This window comes from Gorilla gorilla, chromosome 1 (assembly GCF_029281585.2).
Source record: "Gorilla gorilla gorilla isolate KB3781 chromosome 1, NHGRI_mGorGor1-v2.1_pri, whole genome shotgun sequence".
Taxonomy (NCBI): Eukaryota; Metazoa; Chordata; class Mammalia; order Primates; family Hominidae; genus Gorilla; species Gorilla gorilla.
The window spans coordinates 21819968-21836295 of NC_073224.2; the positions used below are offsets into that span (position 1 = coordinate 21819968).

Consider the following 16328-nt stretch of genomic DNA (forward strand, 5'->3'; position numbering starts at 1 on the left):
TATGTGATCATCTGGCTAAGTCTGTCTAATTTTTAGAAGACAGTAGTCTTGCATGGTCTCTACACATATTAAAAGGGGGGCTGATGTGGCTCTTGTTTTTGATTCTAAAATTTCCCCAGAGATTACATTGTACATTTTTTAAATGCCAGAAACAATTATCCAAAATTTAAGAAGTGAGGAAACTGTGCTAGTCTAAAAATAAAGTTCAATGTGGTAGGAAAGGAAATGACGTTTAACAGGTTAGAGGGAGGGTGGCAGTGAATAGAGAAGATCTTTTTTTGGGGAAAGATCAGTAAAGAATTATAGCACACTCTGGGCAAATATGAAAGGCTGTCACTACTACTGGCAAGGCAGTACCAAGAAAGAAGAGCTACTAAGAGGAGTAGGCACATAAAGCCCTCTTTATTTCTTTCTAAGAGAAATAGCTGAGAGATTAACCTGAGGGGTAGATGATCACTCCTTTAAAAGCACACTTAAAATGAAAACATCAATTATTTGTTTTGTTTGCTTTTTGTTTTTGTTTTTTTTGAAATGAAGTCTCGCTCTGTCACCCAGGCTGGAGTGCGGTGGCACCATCTCAGCTCACTGCAACCTCCGCCTCCCAGGTTCAAGCGATTCTCCTGCCTCAGCCTCCCTAGTAGCTGGGTACACAGGCACCCACTACCATGCCCGGCTAATTTTTTTGTATTTTTAGTAGAGACGGGGTTTCACCGTGTTAGCCAGGACGGTCTCAATCTCCTGACCTCATGATCTGCCCTCCTTGGCCTCCCAAAGTGCTGGGATTACAGGCGTGAGCCACTGTGCCCAGCCAGAAAACATCAATTATTAAAAGATTTTAAAAAATCATTAGAAGCGCAGAAGGATGCACCAAGTAGAAAGCAGCCCTCCCAATCTCCGGGTTTACTATAGAGAATCTGGCTAAGTATTTCTAATTATTAGAAGACAATGGTCTTGCATGGTCTCTACACATATTAAAAGGGTGAATATTCTCATCTTTCCCTGGAGGTTACAAGCTCAGAAGCTAACAGAGGCTATGGAGGGAGAAAACATGCTAGTACTGGAAAAAGCAATTTACCAAACAGTGCCCTGCTGGCCTGAAAGCTAATTCAATTCCAAAACAGAGCAAATTAGTCCCTTTTCAATGCTGAGATGGAGCCCACAGCTTCTTAATAGAGTGATAAAATAATTAACATTTCAAAATAAGCCAAGATCCAGGGCTGACACTTAATAACTTAATAGCTTTGTCTGGGTGGCATGTATATCTAGTTTTTCAACTATTGATCTCATTATATTCTGAACAGCATGATGTTGGACTCCAAGGAACAAATATCTACCTTTACAACTGATGAAGGATGAGGGGGCCGTCCATGGGTACGGGGGAGAGGGTAAAGATCCTGTCAGTGGCCAGCCTCCAGCCTCCAGGGAGGTCAATCTGAAGGCTCTGTATCTTAGCAGAAGGGGTGGAAGTGGGTGTCACTAACAGGGCCAGGCTTAGGAACAAAACAAGGGGATCCACTGAGTGCTGTAAAATGGAACCACCAAATGCCCAATAAAATCTGCATCTCGAATGTTTCCATGTTGTAAGACAATTAGTCTGTATATCGTGAAAGTATGTAAATTTAATGCTCACTGTGCACAAGCTGAGATAAATCCTAACGCTGTCTTTATTCTTATAGGACTTATTAAGTGCCAAATACCATGTGCTCATGTGTGAACCCTCAACACGAATATAGGGCAAGTATTTGAAAATTATGGTTCCCACAACAGTCTTAATTCAGTCGTGGAACTCCAAGGAATAATCAGTAATATTGAACTCACCTAACAAGGCATAAACACCAATAAGAAATGCTACAGACAGATGCAAGTCCAAAGTTATGACATCAGGAATTATAACCTCAAGTTTTAAATTCTTGGTGTAACTCCTCAACAACAAATTTGCATTAATCTAATCATTTTCATTTAATAAACATGCTTTAAATTCTAAATAGGAAACTTTAGAAATACGTCAGAAAGAGATTAAAAATCAACTCAATATTTCACCTGTTTTTGTTTTAAAGGACTCTGGAAAACTGAAATTACTGGCTTTATAGAAAATGATTGCAGCTAAAGGGAAAGGGTGGTGCACAAGCTCAGGCTTTACAAATATGTATATAATTTTCCTTAGCTTGTTCTGCCAAATGACCTTGAAACACTTTAGAAATATCAACGCACATCTAAGAATAGCAACATAGAACAATGTGTATTGTGAGATCCACTCTTCGTATGCTTAACATTTTTTTTTTAAAAAAGTTAGGGCCTGGAAGAAATCATTTTTCAAAATATAAAATATATTATCACTCAAGGATTATCCTAAGTATGTTTCCATTCCTGTACACTAAGTTAAGGTCATAGAGATTCCTTAAGAATTGTCTTAATGAGCCTTATGTAAATATCATATGGAAGAGAGTTCTGAGTGGTCATTCAAGTTAGCTAACAGCAGCCCTGATGGATTGCCAGAGTTTAGAACTGTGGTTCACACACACTGATGGCATAAGAATCACCAAGAAAGCCTGTGGAAAGACAGATTCTAGGATCCCGCCCAGTGAAATTTGATTTAAAAAGTATGAGTTGGGTCCAGGAATCTACTTAGTTAATTAGTTCCTCCAGGGATTCTGATGCAAGTGGTCCCTGTTTCCTGGGAAACACACAGGTTTAAAAACTCTCAATTCACTGGGAAGGAAAACCTTTGAGGACATATTTTAGGCCTGAGTCAAATTTTAATTAATCTCTTTCTTCAAGAGTATTTTTAAAGCAATTTCTCTCTCCACTTCCCCTTACCCACACGTGCACATATATAAAACTTAGCTATCAATGTCAAAGTGATGTTTAGAAGGAGCATCTCAAAATTTGTTATGAAGTAAATTAAAACTATTATGTAAACATTGTAAAACACACATGGAAACCAAGGCTTCTTGGCTAATAGCCACTAAAAGACCATAATTTAATTTTTTAGTCTTCCCAATGCTGTTTGTACCTAATCTTGTGTTTCTGAATATTACTGAAGTATAATATGATAACCATACTATAAAATAATATACACTTGATAAAAATGTATTGAATGCATTAACCCTATCCACAATGCTTAATAACAGCAAGTTTATTTGCACTATTTTGCACAAGGCAACCCAATCATTTAAGCAGTTTAAAAGACAGGGTACCTTAATGCAGATTTGGGCATGGGAAATGGAAGGACCAGAAAAAATAAAAGTAAGTCCTGAATATGCATTAAGAAGCAGGAAGAGTTCAAAATTAAGAAATATCTTTTAAGGCTAAGTGGCCTAAAGGGATCCAAAGTGCCTCTTCATGTCCCCATTAAAATGTAATCTTAAAGAATTTAAAATCTTTTTATTGCCAGGGGTCAATGAAAAGCTTGCTTCCGTAAAATGTGAATCTCAGCTGGAGGGTGAAAATAGAAGCAGAAAGGATACGAGGAATGGCAAAGAGCTGAGCAAACACGTGAAACGAAGAACCCCAAGCCATCTGCCAAGGAGCCACATATGTCAGGACGAACTGTAACTTGTGAAGCAGGTCCCCGAGCTGAAAGTAAAAGAAAAAAAATTCATCAGAGAGGACAATGACAACAGTGGTAACTACATCAAGGTCACTTAAAGGACATTTGTCAAGGTTAGGAAGGGGCAGTGAAACTACTGTCTGCCCTCTTACTCTGATCTTCCTGCATCTCATGTGGAATGCAGCCATTTAATGATATTTTGAAACAGCAATAGGCTGATCAGAAGAAATCTTGCATGGTTAATCTCAACGGATTTATTATTTCGACCTATATATATGGTGTATCTCTTTGCCTTTCTCAGAAGAATAATCACAGCTTGGTCTTTCCTCCTTCATATTGGATCTTTTGGAGGGAGTACACACAGAAACCTATCATCATTTGACATTGTTGAGGTTTTTGCGTGTTAATTTCATTTTACCTCTTCAGCTGCTCCTACTGGAGAAAATAGCTCCATATCATTGAAATGCAAGTTATAAAGTACTTTAGAAAGCTAAGACAGGATATGAAGCTATTGCATTGGCCAGACAAGCGAGCAGAAGGAAAAATCGAGTTTTGGGAAGATATGGAAAATACAGAAGAGAGACCTCACATACGGTGAACAGTTCAGTGGTTTGACTGGAGATGGAGATGATGACTGTGTAGGGAAGGATAGAGAAGGATGGACTACTCTGTCTTTAGATCTCTGCATTGTGGTAAGAAGTGACTAATGAATCCCAGATGCAAAATTCTGCTGCTGTCACTTCTAGATGTGGTCAGTCAGTATCCCACCAGGATTTCTCTCCCCAAAATCCACATCTGATCTTCTTCCATAATGAAAACTTCAAATAGCATGCCATGTTTGTTCCTAGACTGACTAGCATTTGAGACAATAAAATACATTCACCAAGGCCATGATGTGAAATGAGAAGAAAAAATATAATTTTTAATTAGGCTCAATAGCCATTATATAAAACAGAAGGTCACAATGAAAACAGGGCAAGGGTTGGGCAATGGGGCCATTAAGAAAGTATTCAAGGAACCAAGATAACTGAGCCCTTCCGTGAAAAGCCAACCTGGTGATTTTGGAACCCAAAGATGAGGTGACCCTGATTTGTTCCATGAAATGTAATGAGGCAAAAGGAGGTTAATTAGAATCCTCTCCAAATCTCTGCCTCACTTTTCTGGTCTCTACTGATTCTCATAAATATTCTGGTTTAGGAGAAAAACTTTAAAGTAGAATAAAACATTATTGGGTAGGCCATAGTATATGAACCAAGAATAAAAGGTCTCTCAAAGGCACAGCAAACAGAGAGAATCCTTAAGAAGTCACAGGCATCTGGTTATGCATAGAACCCCTGACCTAAAAACATGTCTACCAGAGCCTCTAGTTACAAACCTAGCACTGAGTTTTAGGTGAAAGCTGAAGAATTTTAGATAGAAGAGAATGGAAGAATGATAGGGAGTGTGGCAGACAGTGAGAGGGAAAGAAAAAAATAGGGGAAACAGGGAAGATAAAGGGAGGATTAAAAAAAAAAAGCAAAGAAATGAAAAATGACAGGAAAACTAGATGATGTGATCAGGCTTGGGGAACTATAAGGAAATATCAATTCCAGGAAAGGAAAAGAGGAGTTTGTTTTTTGCTCATAACTTTTCACTTTCTTTACTCTTACTCACTTGCATCAACCATAGAGGACTGATCTCGATTGGTTTCCAAGATCTTTCAGAAAGGCCACTTTTGTTTTAATCCTGGAGTTGATTTCAGCCTCCTGAATCCATTTTAGATGGGACTCCACAGCCCCCAGTGCCTTTGAGAGTATGTCAGTTGAATGAGCAGCCCGTCACTCTGTCAACCTGAGGTCCAGTCTTACAAGTTTACATAAAATATAGTCATTTCCTACCATCTTACTTTTTACCAGTCATTAGGTGACTCCTACAGATCAAGAAACAGATAGTTCTAACACAACTTCAAACTCTTGACTCACTTCTGTGAAGAGACACGATTTGCATTAAAAGTGAATATCATTTCCTTTTATCTCCACCATTAACCCAACTAGAAGGGGAACACATCAAGTGCCCAAGGGAAGACATGACTTCTGGGTTACCAACCAGAGCAAAAGTCTTGAAAAGTGGTGGTGGGCTCTCCTGCACATGTGTACCTAATCAAACTCTATCAGAAAAAATACCTCTGGATTTGAAATCTTCTAGTCACCCCCCTATTAAGAATTCTTAGTCGAGTTATTAAGAATTAATCTTGTGACTCATGTCTAGGTGAAAACTGCAAGCATGAACAAGATTACCTCATATGATGTATTGCCCCCAAATGCCCTAAAAATGAATCATGAGTTATGGAAAGTTACTCCTGTTAGGCTTTCTGTGTATTCTTGTATCCTGAGAGGCATTTAAGCCACCTTTTGAAAAAGCTGATAAGTAGGTCAGCTACAGCAACTACAATCAGACTGGCTGCCCCAGGGAAACCTTCATCTGCAAGTTTGAAGCTCTAACAAGTTAAACTTTGCTGCGTTATGATTAAATGAATCCATTACAATTATTTTCTGCTTAGCACAGCAACTTGTATTTACACATAAGAAAAACCAGTAATCAGACATCTAAGGATTCCAGATATAAGTACTCTCCTGCTCTAATTGCAGCCAAAGCCCCAGGTATCCTTGTTCTTTTCCTATGACTCTCTATGCCTTCTTTTTTTTCCATGAACTTTGTGAAGAATAAAATACATGCTTTGTAAAGCTTTTCAACATGAAGCTCATAAAATAGACTCCACTGTTCTCAATCATTGAAGAAGCCAGATCTCCTGAATGTCATTTCTTTATGTAGTAATGAGTCCTCTACAACACAGTAATTTTAATGCTCCTCTATGAAGCCCACCAGAAAAAGGATGTGTTTTAGATGAGTCAGATGCTAACGCATGCCAATATTTAAAAGCATGGGCTTGAGGGCACGCTGCCTGAGTTTGAATCCCAGCTCTACCTCTGGTCATACATTTCTGGATCTATAAAATGGAGATGATAATAGTACCCCCTCAAAGTGTCATCTGAGGATAAAATGGCTTCATCTTTGTTAAAAGCTTAGAACAGTGCCTGGCAAACATAAATGTTACAAAAGAGTTTGATAAATGTTAGGACAAGTGGATATCTTATTCACAACCTAGTAATTTTAGAGCCCTCTTCTTCCCAAAACTGAAACTTACCAAGTCCAGGTCCTCTCATTTTTCAGAGAAGGAAACCAGGCTCAGAGAGGTTAAGTGGATTGCTTAAGTCAGACAGCAAGTTATTGGCCCATCTGAAACCAGAGATCAAAGTTCCTGATTCTCCACCCAGTGATATTTCTTTCACCCAACTTTACCATGCCTCCTTGAGGCCATGGGCCTTCTGTGAACTACAGCAATAGGAAGAACCTGCCTGACATGCAGCAGCTACAGAAAGGTCCCCTTTATCCAAGATTTCCTGCTGACAGCAGAGGGGCAGGATCACAAGCATGAACATCACACACTATAGCAGCAGCCATGATTCAGGAAAATTATGGCTGCAGCCACGTTCTTTCATGTACACAGTAAAAAAGGACCTGATCTGCCCTGAAACATCCTTTTCAGTAAAAAAGCCTAATTAATAAAATATGATACTACCCAAAAAGCCTGATGACACTCGAGGGATCTCAAAACGGCCGACTGCTGGCTTACTTGTGCTTCTCGAATGTACAACTCCAAGAAGATCGATTTGGCTCATGTATTTTATTCTTACAATGTGGAGAGACATGATCCAGGTTTAAAAAGACTCAACTTCATATTTTCCCTTTACACTTTCCCCTTCTCTTTAAGGGTAAAATCAGGTAAAATAATTTAAAATGAGTGTGTATCAAAACAGCAATTTCTAAGCACAAAAGAAAACCTAAATATTGATCATCAATGAGAAAAGTATATGAAGAGGGACCTCCTGCACCACACTGGCCATTGTGTATAAAATAATGAAACATTTAAGATAAGACTTAATGGAAACAGCCACACCAACACCTTTCCAGTAAGCATGGCCACAAGCATTATAATATTGTATTGAAGTACTTTAAATAGAAATCTCATTTAGATTAGCTATGAACTTGCATCTCCTTAGACAGTTCGAGGTCTTTGTTTTTATGAAGCTTATCTCACTCCTAACATTCTACTTCCAAGATCTTAAATCTCAGCCCTATGAAAATGCATAATAAACTTTACAAGTTACTGGAATATAAGAGAAAACAAAATCATTTGGGTTTTTTTCCACTTAAAACACTAGGAAAAGAGTAAAGAAAATCACAATGAGGGCCGGGCGCGGGGACTCACGCCTGTAATCCCAGCACTTTGGGAGGCCGTGGCAGGCAGATCACCAGAGGTCAGGAGTTCCCGAACAGCCTGGCCAATGGGGTGAAACCCCGTCTCTACTAAAAATACAAAAATTAGCCGAGCGTGGTGGCTCGCACCTATAATCCCATCCCAGCTACTCAGGAGGCTGAGGCAGGAGAATCACTTGAACCTGGGAAGCAGAAGTTTCAGTGCGCTGAGATCGTGCCACTGCACTCCAGCCTGGGTGACAGAGAGAGATTCTGTCTCAAAAAAAAAAAAAAAAAAAAAAAAAGAAAATCACAATGGAGTAATTATGGCTGTTTCCCAAGGAAAGCCACCATAAATACTCTCATTTCAAATGACCTATTTTGGAGATATCTTTTCAATTAGACCTAGACATGCTGTTATATCTCTGCTATAGATAGTAAATACACAAACCAGCTTGAGAGAAATGTCTCCAAATAAAGGTGACCCCAAAACTTTTCTTTGCTAATACACTTGCAGTAAGGCATATGCTATCTTCAGTCTGGAGACACCCCTCCCACACACACTGTCCTTCCCTCAATGAAATAACTGGCTACTTACAGAATTTTCTTATATTTGGGCATTGTCTTAGGAAGCTATACATCCATTTGATTAAAGTGCAATTTTCTCTCCAAATCCCACTCATCACCTTTTCGCCTATTGCTCCATCCTTACTAATCTCCCAGATTCATTCTATCATTTGCCATTTTTTGCATTTTGTTGTATTCAGTAGTTCTTTCTCAGCTTCAGTTAATTTCACCCCAAATATGGAATTACCAATATTTGAACTTAAAAGGGGTATACAAGGCTGAATGGCATCGCAGAAACTGGCTGCTGAGTTAAATATGCATGCAGTTCAAAGTGAGAGAACAGGAAGAAGCTGAGGCTCTCGAGTGCTTGGAAAGGAGCAGACAAGATGAGAAGAAATTTGGAGGTTCACAGGGAACCACGTTAATGAATTGAGGAGGGAGCCCAGCTGAGGGATTAAAAGCCGGGAACAAAGGAATTGTGGAAAACCATCAGATGTTTTGAGGCATAGGTGGTGATATGGGGAAAAGAAAAATGTTCAAGAAGGAATAGAAAAAGTAAAGCTAGTGACATCTCAAATGTAGGCCACCATTTCTGGGGGAGGGGAAGCACCACTATTCCAGAATAACAAGTTGTTAACAGAAAATATGATCATTCAATTTGGGGATATTAAATATTTCCAAATAGTAGCTGACAATATGAGATAGAATTTTGTAAAGTAAAAAACATCTTCAGACAATGGTTATAACTCATTACAAGAGTGACTCCCAGGCCAGAAGCAGATTCTGCCTCAGTAGACAATGTGTGTTGGGAGCCCATTAAATAGCATCCATCAGACTTTGCAAAATATTGATAGGCTTCATGGAGCATGGTAATGCATAAGGGATACCATCCATGATAAAAATAATATAATCAAAAAAGTTGTAAGAAAAAAATAAATTAATAGCTAACTCAAAAAAGGGGGCACTCCCCCAGCCCCTGTAACAGTCAGAAGCAAAGAGGTAATTTGAAATAAGAATGGTTAAGTCTGAACTGACACCATGCCGACCCAAAGGGAACACAGACATGGATATAGGTCTTAGGAGCTGAGGAATTGGGTTTTAGCATACTTGAATAGGTTCCATGTCCATAAAGAGCAAATTATAAAAAACTTCATTTACCAGTGCTGGAAAAAAGCAAAAAGAGTTTGCCTTCTGCCTGCTGTAGAGTAGATAAAAATCTGTCATCCATGATACACCAAAACCTCAAGTCCTCATAATACAGGGCAGTGGGATTTAAATATAAATTCCAGTAAGGTGAAAATTTAAAAACAAGAAACTAATGTAAAAAATAGTGGAGGATGATAAAACTTCCTCACAGGAGTAAATGCATGAGATTCATTTCTCTCTTTTTTTTTTTTTGGCTCCCATGAGTGACAACATACAACATTTGTCTTTCTGTGCCTGGTTTATCTCACTTAACATAATGTCCTCCAGTTCCAATCATGTTGTTGCAAATTGACAGGATTTTATTTGTTTTATGGTTGAATAAATTCCATTGTGTATATATACACGGTTTCTTTATCCATTCATCTGCTGATGGGGACTGAGGTTGATTCCATATTTTGGCTGTTGTGAATAGTGCTATCATAAACATGGGGGCACAGATATCTTTTTAATATGGCGATTTCTTTTCTTTTGGATAGATAGCCAGCCTTGGGATTGCCAGATCACATTTCAGTTCTAGTTTTAGCTTTTTGAGGACCCTGCATACTGTTTTCCATAGTGACTGTATTCATTCACATTCCCGCCAACAGGGTATAAGTGTTTCCCTTACTTGCTAGCCTTTGTAACATTCTGATAACAGCCATTTTAACTGGGGTGAGATGATACCTGACTGTGGTTTTGAGTTTCACTTCTCTGATGATTAGTGATGTAGAGCACTTTTTCATATACTTGTTGCCCATTTGTATGTCTTCTTTTGAGAAATGTCTATTCAGAACTTTTGCCCATTTTTAAATTGTTATTAATTTTTTTTTGCTATTTAGTTGTTTGAGTTCCTTATATATTCTGGTTATTAATCCCTTGTGAGTTGAATATTTTGTAAATATTTATCTCCCATTTTGTGGGTTGTCTCTTCACTTTGTTTATTCTTTCCTTTGCTGTGCAGAAGCTTTTTAGCTTGATATAATCCCATTTCTCAATTTTGGCCTCGGTTGTCTGTGCTTTTGAGGCCTTACTTAATAAATCTTTGCCCAGTCCAAGGTCCTGAAGCATTTCCCCAGTGTTTTCTTCTAGTATTAATTGTTTCATAGTTTCAGGTCTTATATTATTTAAGTCTTTAATCTACTTTGATTTGAGTTTTGTGTATGGTGAGAGATAGGATGAAACTAGATGTTTCATCCCTCTGAATATACATATCCAGTTTTTCCAGCATCATTTATAATGTTTTTAAGTTTTTAACTTTTGTGAGTGCGTGGTAGGGGTATATATTTATGGGATACATGAGATATTTTGGTATAGGCATGCAATACATAATAATCACATCATGGAAAATTGGGTATCTATTCCCTCAAGCATTTATCCTTTGTGTTATAAATAATCCAGTTATATTCTTTTAGTTCCTTTCAAATGTACAATTAATTTATTATTGACTACAGTCTCCTTGTTATGTTATCAAACACAAGGTATTATTCACTTTTTCTTTTATACCCATTAACCATCACCACCTCCTCACAACGTGCCCTTAATACCCGCAACCCAGCCTCTGGTAACCATCCTTCTATTCTCTATCTCTAAGAGTTCAATTGTTTTGATTTGTACATCCCACAAATAGATGAGAATACATAATGTTTATCTTTCTGTGCCCAGCTTTTTTTACTTAACATAATGACCTCCAGTTCCATCCATGTTGTTGCAAATGATAGAATTCTTTTTTATGGCTGAATAGTACTCCATTGTGTATAAGTACCACATTTTAAAAAATCCATTTACCTATTGATGGACACCTCAGTTGCTTCCAAATCTTGGCTATTGTGAATAGTGCTGCAACAAACATAGGAGTGCAGATATCTCTTCAATATACTGATTTCCCTTCGTTGGGGGCATACAGCCAGCAGTGGGATTGCTGGATCATATGGAAACTCTGTTTTTAGTTTTTTGAGGAACTTCCAAACTGTTCTCTACAGTGGTTTACTAATTAACATTCCCACCAATAATGCAAGAGGGTTCTCATTTCTCCACATCCTCACCAGCATTTGTTATCACCTGACTTTTGGATAAAAGCCAGGTGATGCTGATGCTGCCAGTCTGGGGACCACATATTGCAAATCATTGCACTAAAGGGCTAGAAACACAGTATTCAATTTTCAAAGTACTAGAGGAAAAAAAGGACCAAAAAATTTCATTTTGTTCAATAGATAGTAAGAAAGAAAAGGTGGAGAGACAAAGAAAAAGCATCATGAACATAAAGCCAACAAAAAATACCATGGTAGAAAAAAGTCCAAACATATCAGTAATCTCAGTAAATGTAAACAGATAAAATTTGCCTATCAAAATACAGACTCTCAGTCTGCCTTAAAAATAAAAATCTTGTTAGATTTAGAAGAAATATTAAAGTCACCTAAAAATTTTAGGTAAAATAATTTTTAAAAAATCAATACATTTTTACCAAAATAAAGTTTCCTTACCTCTTTTAATAGTAAGCAAAATATTGAGGCTTTTACTCAAAATAGAATACATAGCAGTACATAATGATGAAAGGAGAGTGTCATCAGGAAGATAAAATAATTGAAATGTATACACTTAGCCATGTAGTCTCAAAAATATCTGAAGTAAAAATGGGTAGAATTACAAGGAAAGATTAATAAATCTGTAATCATAGGGGAAGCTTTTAAGATACCTAGCTCAGAAAATGATAGTTCAATTAGACAATAAATAAGCATATGAAATATTTGACCAACAGAATTAACAAGCTTCATCTAAGAGATATGTGTATTAGAACCTTACACCAACCAAAAGAGAAAGAATATAATTTTCAAACATAGGTACATTTAAAACAATTGATGCCTTACTAAAGTACAAAAGTAGTCTGATCCATGCCAAAAATTAATATCATGCACACTGTTTTACAATTAAATTAGAAGTCAATAATAAAAAGTTGGCAAAATAACAACTGTAATAATCACAATCCTTTGGATTTACATGTAATAAAAACAATGGAAATAACAGTTAAGAATAAATTATAATGAAAATTAGAACATATTTAAAAATGAATGACAATGAAAAGCAGTAGTACCAACTAGAACTTTTAGAACCCAGGTAAAGCAATCTGTAGAGGAGAAGATATTGCCTTAAAATGTGCATCTTAGAAAAACTTCACAGTCCATATTGGCAGGCTGTTTCCTAATGTAAAAATTCGACAAGGATATTATGAGAAAGAAAATATATTCTTATCTATGAATATAAATGAAAAAACTCTGAATGAAATATTTACAAAATGAATCTATAAATGTATAAAAACACATCATCATCAAATTTGGTCCACTTCATAATGATATAGTATTAGGAAAAGATGTTAATGTAATTCACAAAATTGAGAAAGTAAAAAAGAAAAACTGTATGTTGCTCAATTGGTGCAGAAAGGATGTTGAAAAATAAATTCAACACCCATTCATAAACATCCCTTACAAACTAGTAATAAAAGAGTTCTTTTTAAACCTCATAGAGGATACCAGAGCTATATTGCAATAAACACTGTATTTAGCAATAGAATTTCAGGATTATTCAGACAAGAGGCATTAAGCAAGATGAATCTGATTAACCTAAAACAGAAGAGTGAAAAGAAAATTCCTAAGGGAGACTGAAATATAAGGAGAGAGAAAGGAACATGGGGCAATAGTTTATCACCTGTGAAATACAGTTTGGGAAATTTTAACTAAAAAGAAAAACAGAAACAATGCAGGGATGATAGTATCCAGCAGGAATAGGCTACTTAGGCAAGTAAATGTGGCGTTAATAAAGGAAACGCAACAAGCCCTGATTCTTTGATTAGCTGACCTTATGCAGCCAGACACATTCAGACCCTTAAGAGAACACAATAGACAGAAAATATTATTTTAAGGTCATATTTCATGACTGCTAATTAGTGTATCCATAAACGCAAATGAAGTCGACATTGCACATTGAAATTTTATAATCTACCAAGATGTAGGAATGCACAAAACTCAAAGGTCTCCTCTGGACTCCTGAGAATTAGGATCTAAATGTAATCCTGTGTCTGTGTGTTTCTGCATGTGTTGGGGTCTGGAGCTTTAGGTTAAGGATGTATGAGGAGGTGGGACATTGAGGAAGGAAGCAAGGGTGGACTTCAATAAAGAAGAAACAGGAGATAATGAAAGTGACTGACGAGGGAGAGATGCTTTTGTTCTCTAAGTATCCTGCTCATTTCACCTTGGAGTGAAGTGGTAGAAACAACACAGTTTATGCACACATTCTGTCTTCCTTTACAATTTCCTGCATCTTTAATTCCATGTTAGCCTTCCTCTAACTATTCCATATATGAAACAGCTTCTCCATCTTTGAGTTGTATTCTATTTAGCTCTCTCTTCCTTGTGGAGAAGAAGCAGCTTCCTGGATTCTGCTTTTGGGGGCTTCCTCTCCTCCCTCTTTTTTTTTTTTTTTTTTGAGATGGAATCTCGCTCTGTCGCCCAGTCTGGAATGCAGTGATGCAATCTTGGCTCGCTGCAACCTCTGCCTCCCACGTTCAAGCGATTCTCCTGCCTCAGCCTCTCGAGTAGCTGGGACTGCAGGCACGTGCCACCACACCTGGCTAACTTTTTGTGTTTTTAGTAGAGACGGGGTTTCACCGTGTTAGTCAGGATGGTCTCGATCTCCTTACCTCGTGATCCGCCCGCCTCAGCCTCCCAAAGTGCAGGGATTACAGGCTTCCTCCCTCTTACAGGTCTTATAATCTTGTGTGTAGCGAATCCTGCCCTTGGGAAATGGGTATGACAGCCAAGTTCATTCACCTCCTATCAGGATACATGCTGCTTGCTTTTACCCACGTGGTATTTCAGCAAGATAAACAATGTTAATGTATGAGCTATAAGGCAACTTTTTGTAACGCCCTCCTGTCCCTCTAATCTTCTGCATACCTCTCTGGATATCTAACTTACACATTGTGCTGAGATTTTTCTATTTGTAATAACATTTCATCAATCTAGTACATATAGGAATAAGATGGTTCATGCAGTGATTTTTCCATATAACTGAAGCTTTCTCTTGTAAACACTGAAACTTTCCACATTTATGCTTTATGCTCTTTAAAACAAAATATAATACGAGTTAACTTAAAAAAAAAGTACAGAATTACACAAAGTGTACAGTGAAAGTTTCTGTTATCTGCTTTACTCTGACCTAACTTCCAGTACCAATCACAGTTAATGACTATTTGAGGAGTTATCCTTCCTGCATTTTCTTCACTTGAATATGTACTATACACACACACACACACACACACAACCATGCACAGCCTTTTTATGTAACTTGAATTAACAAGGTTGGGTGCAGTTTGTAGTCCTAGCTACTCAGAAGACTGAGGAGGAATCACTTGAGCCCTGGAGATCTAGGCTGCAGTGAGCTGTGATCAAGCCACTCCATTCCAGCCTGGGTGCACAGTGAGATCCTGACTCGAAAAACAAACAAACAAACAAACAAACAAACAAACAAACAAAAAAGAGCCCTGCTAACATTGTTTGTCCTGGGTAAGGCTATGTCTCAATCATGATCCACACTGGGACATTCCAGCTATGTGAAGCAATATAGTTTCAATTTTGAGTTGTATTTTTGACATTTGCCAACAAAAACCTCTAATATACCAAATTTATCCAAATTTCATGTAAAATTAAAATACTTCAAAAGGCTTCTGGTTTCTTCTCTGGGATATACAAAGCTGTAAAGCATGTTTCTTCCACCCTTACAATGAAAAAAAAAAAAAACCCATAAACTTTAAATACATGACTTTTCTAAAAATCTCATTACAGAACTGAGTTGTAGAGCAGACAGCTCTCAGAGGCACGTGAACCAGAACAACTGCATGTTGAATAGGAGCTGAGTAAAATGAGGCTGAAACCTACTGGGCTGCATTCCCAGACACTTAAGGCATCCTAAGTCACAGGATGAGATAGGAAGTTGGCACAAATTACAGGTCATAAAGACCTTGCTGATAAAACAGGTTGAGGTAAAGAAGCTGGCCAAAACCAAGATGGCGATGAGCGTGACCTCTGTAGTCCTCACTGCTACACTCCCACCAGCGCCGTGACAGTTTACAAATGCCATGGCAACGTCAGGAAGTTACCCTATATGGTCTAAAAAGAGGAGACATGAATATTCCACCCCTTGTTTAGCATATACTCAAGAAATAACCATAGAAATGGGCCACCAGCAGCCTTCTGGGCTGCGTTGTCTGTGGAGGATTCATTCTTTTATTCCTTCACTTCCTTAATAAACTTGCTTTCACTTTCTACTGCAGACTCACCCTAAATTCTTTCTTGCGCGAGATCCAAGAGCGCTCTTTTGGGGTCTGGATTGGGAATCCTTTCCTGTACCACACCTAGTCCAAAATCTGAGGAGAGAAAGATACCTTCAGGGAGAAAAGAGACAATAAGCACTCACTCACCTGGGGCAGATGCAACCAAAGCTGGTGGGAAGATTTTGGCCAGTGGAATTGATGAGTTGGTGAACACAGCTATGTGTGGGCTGGTGGGACAGTGTAAAGCCTTAGGGAGCCATAGAAATTGCCGGCTCCTTCTCTCAGAATTCTACAGGGTGTTCACAGAAAAGACTGGTGAGCACCCTAAGAACATGTCTGATGTGGCGCAGACCTGAAGGGAGAAAAGGCAGACATGCACAGGAGCACACGGCTCAGCCGGGCCCTTCC

At 38.0% G+C, this 16328-nt stretch overlaps 1 protein-coding gene across 3 annotated transcripts in view; it reads right to left on the reverse strand.

Moving 5' to 3' along the window:
• The window catches only part of PCNX2 (pecanex 2), a 344391-nt gene that overhangs the window by 108654 nt on the left and 219409 nt on the right, over positions 1 to 16328 (reverse strand). For all 3 annotated transcript variants that reach the window (XM_063707871.1, XM_055372884.2, XM_004028606.5), the window contains exon 22: positions 3468 to 3576. In XM_063707871.1, coding sequence (XP_063563941.1) covers positions 3468 to 3576 — 109 coding nt within the window. The remainder of the gene's footprint in view (positions 1 to 3467; positions 3577 to 16328) is intronic.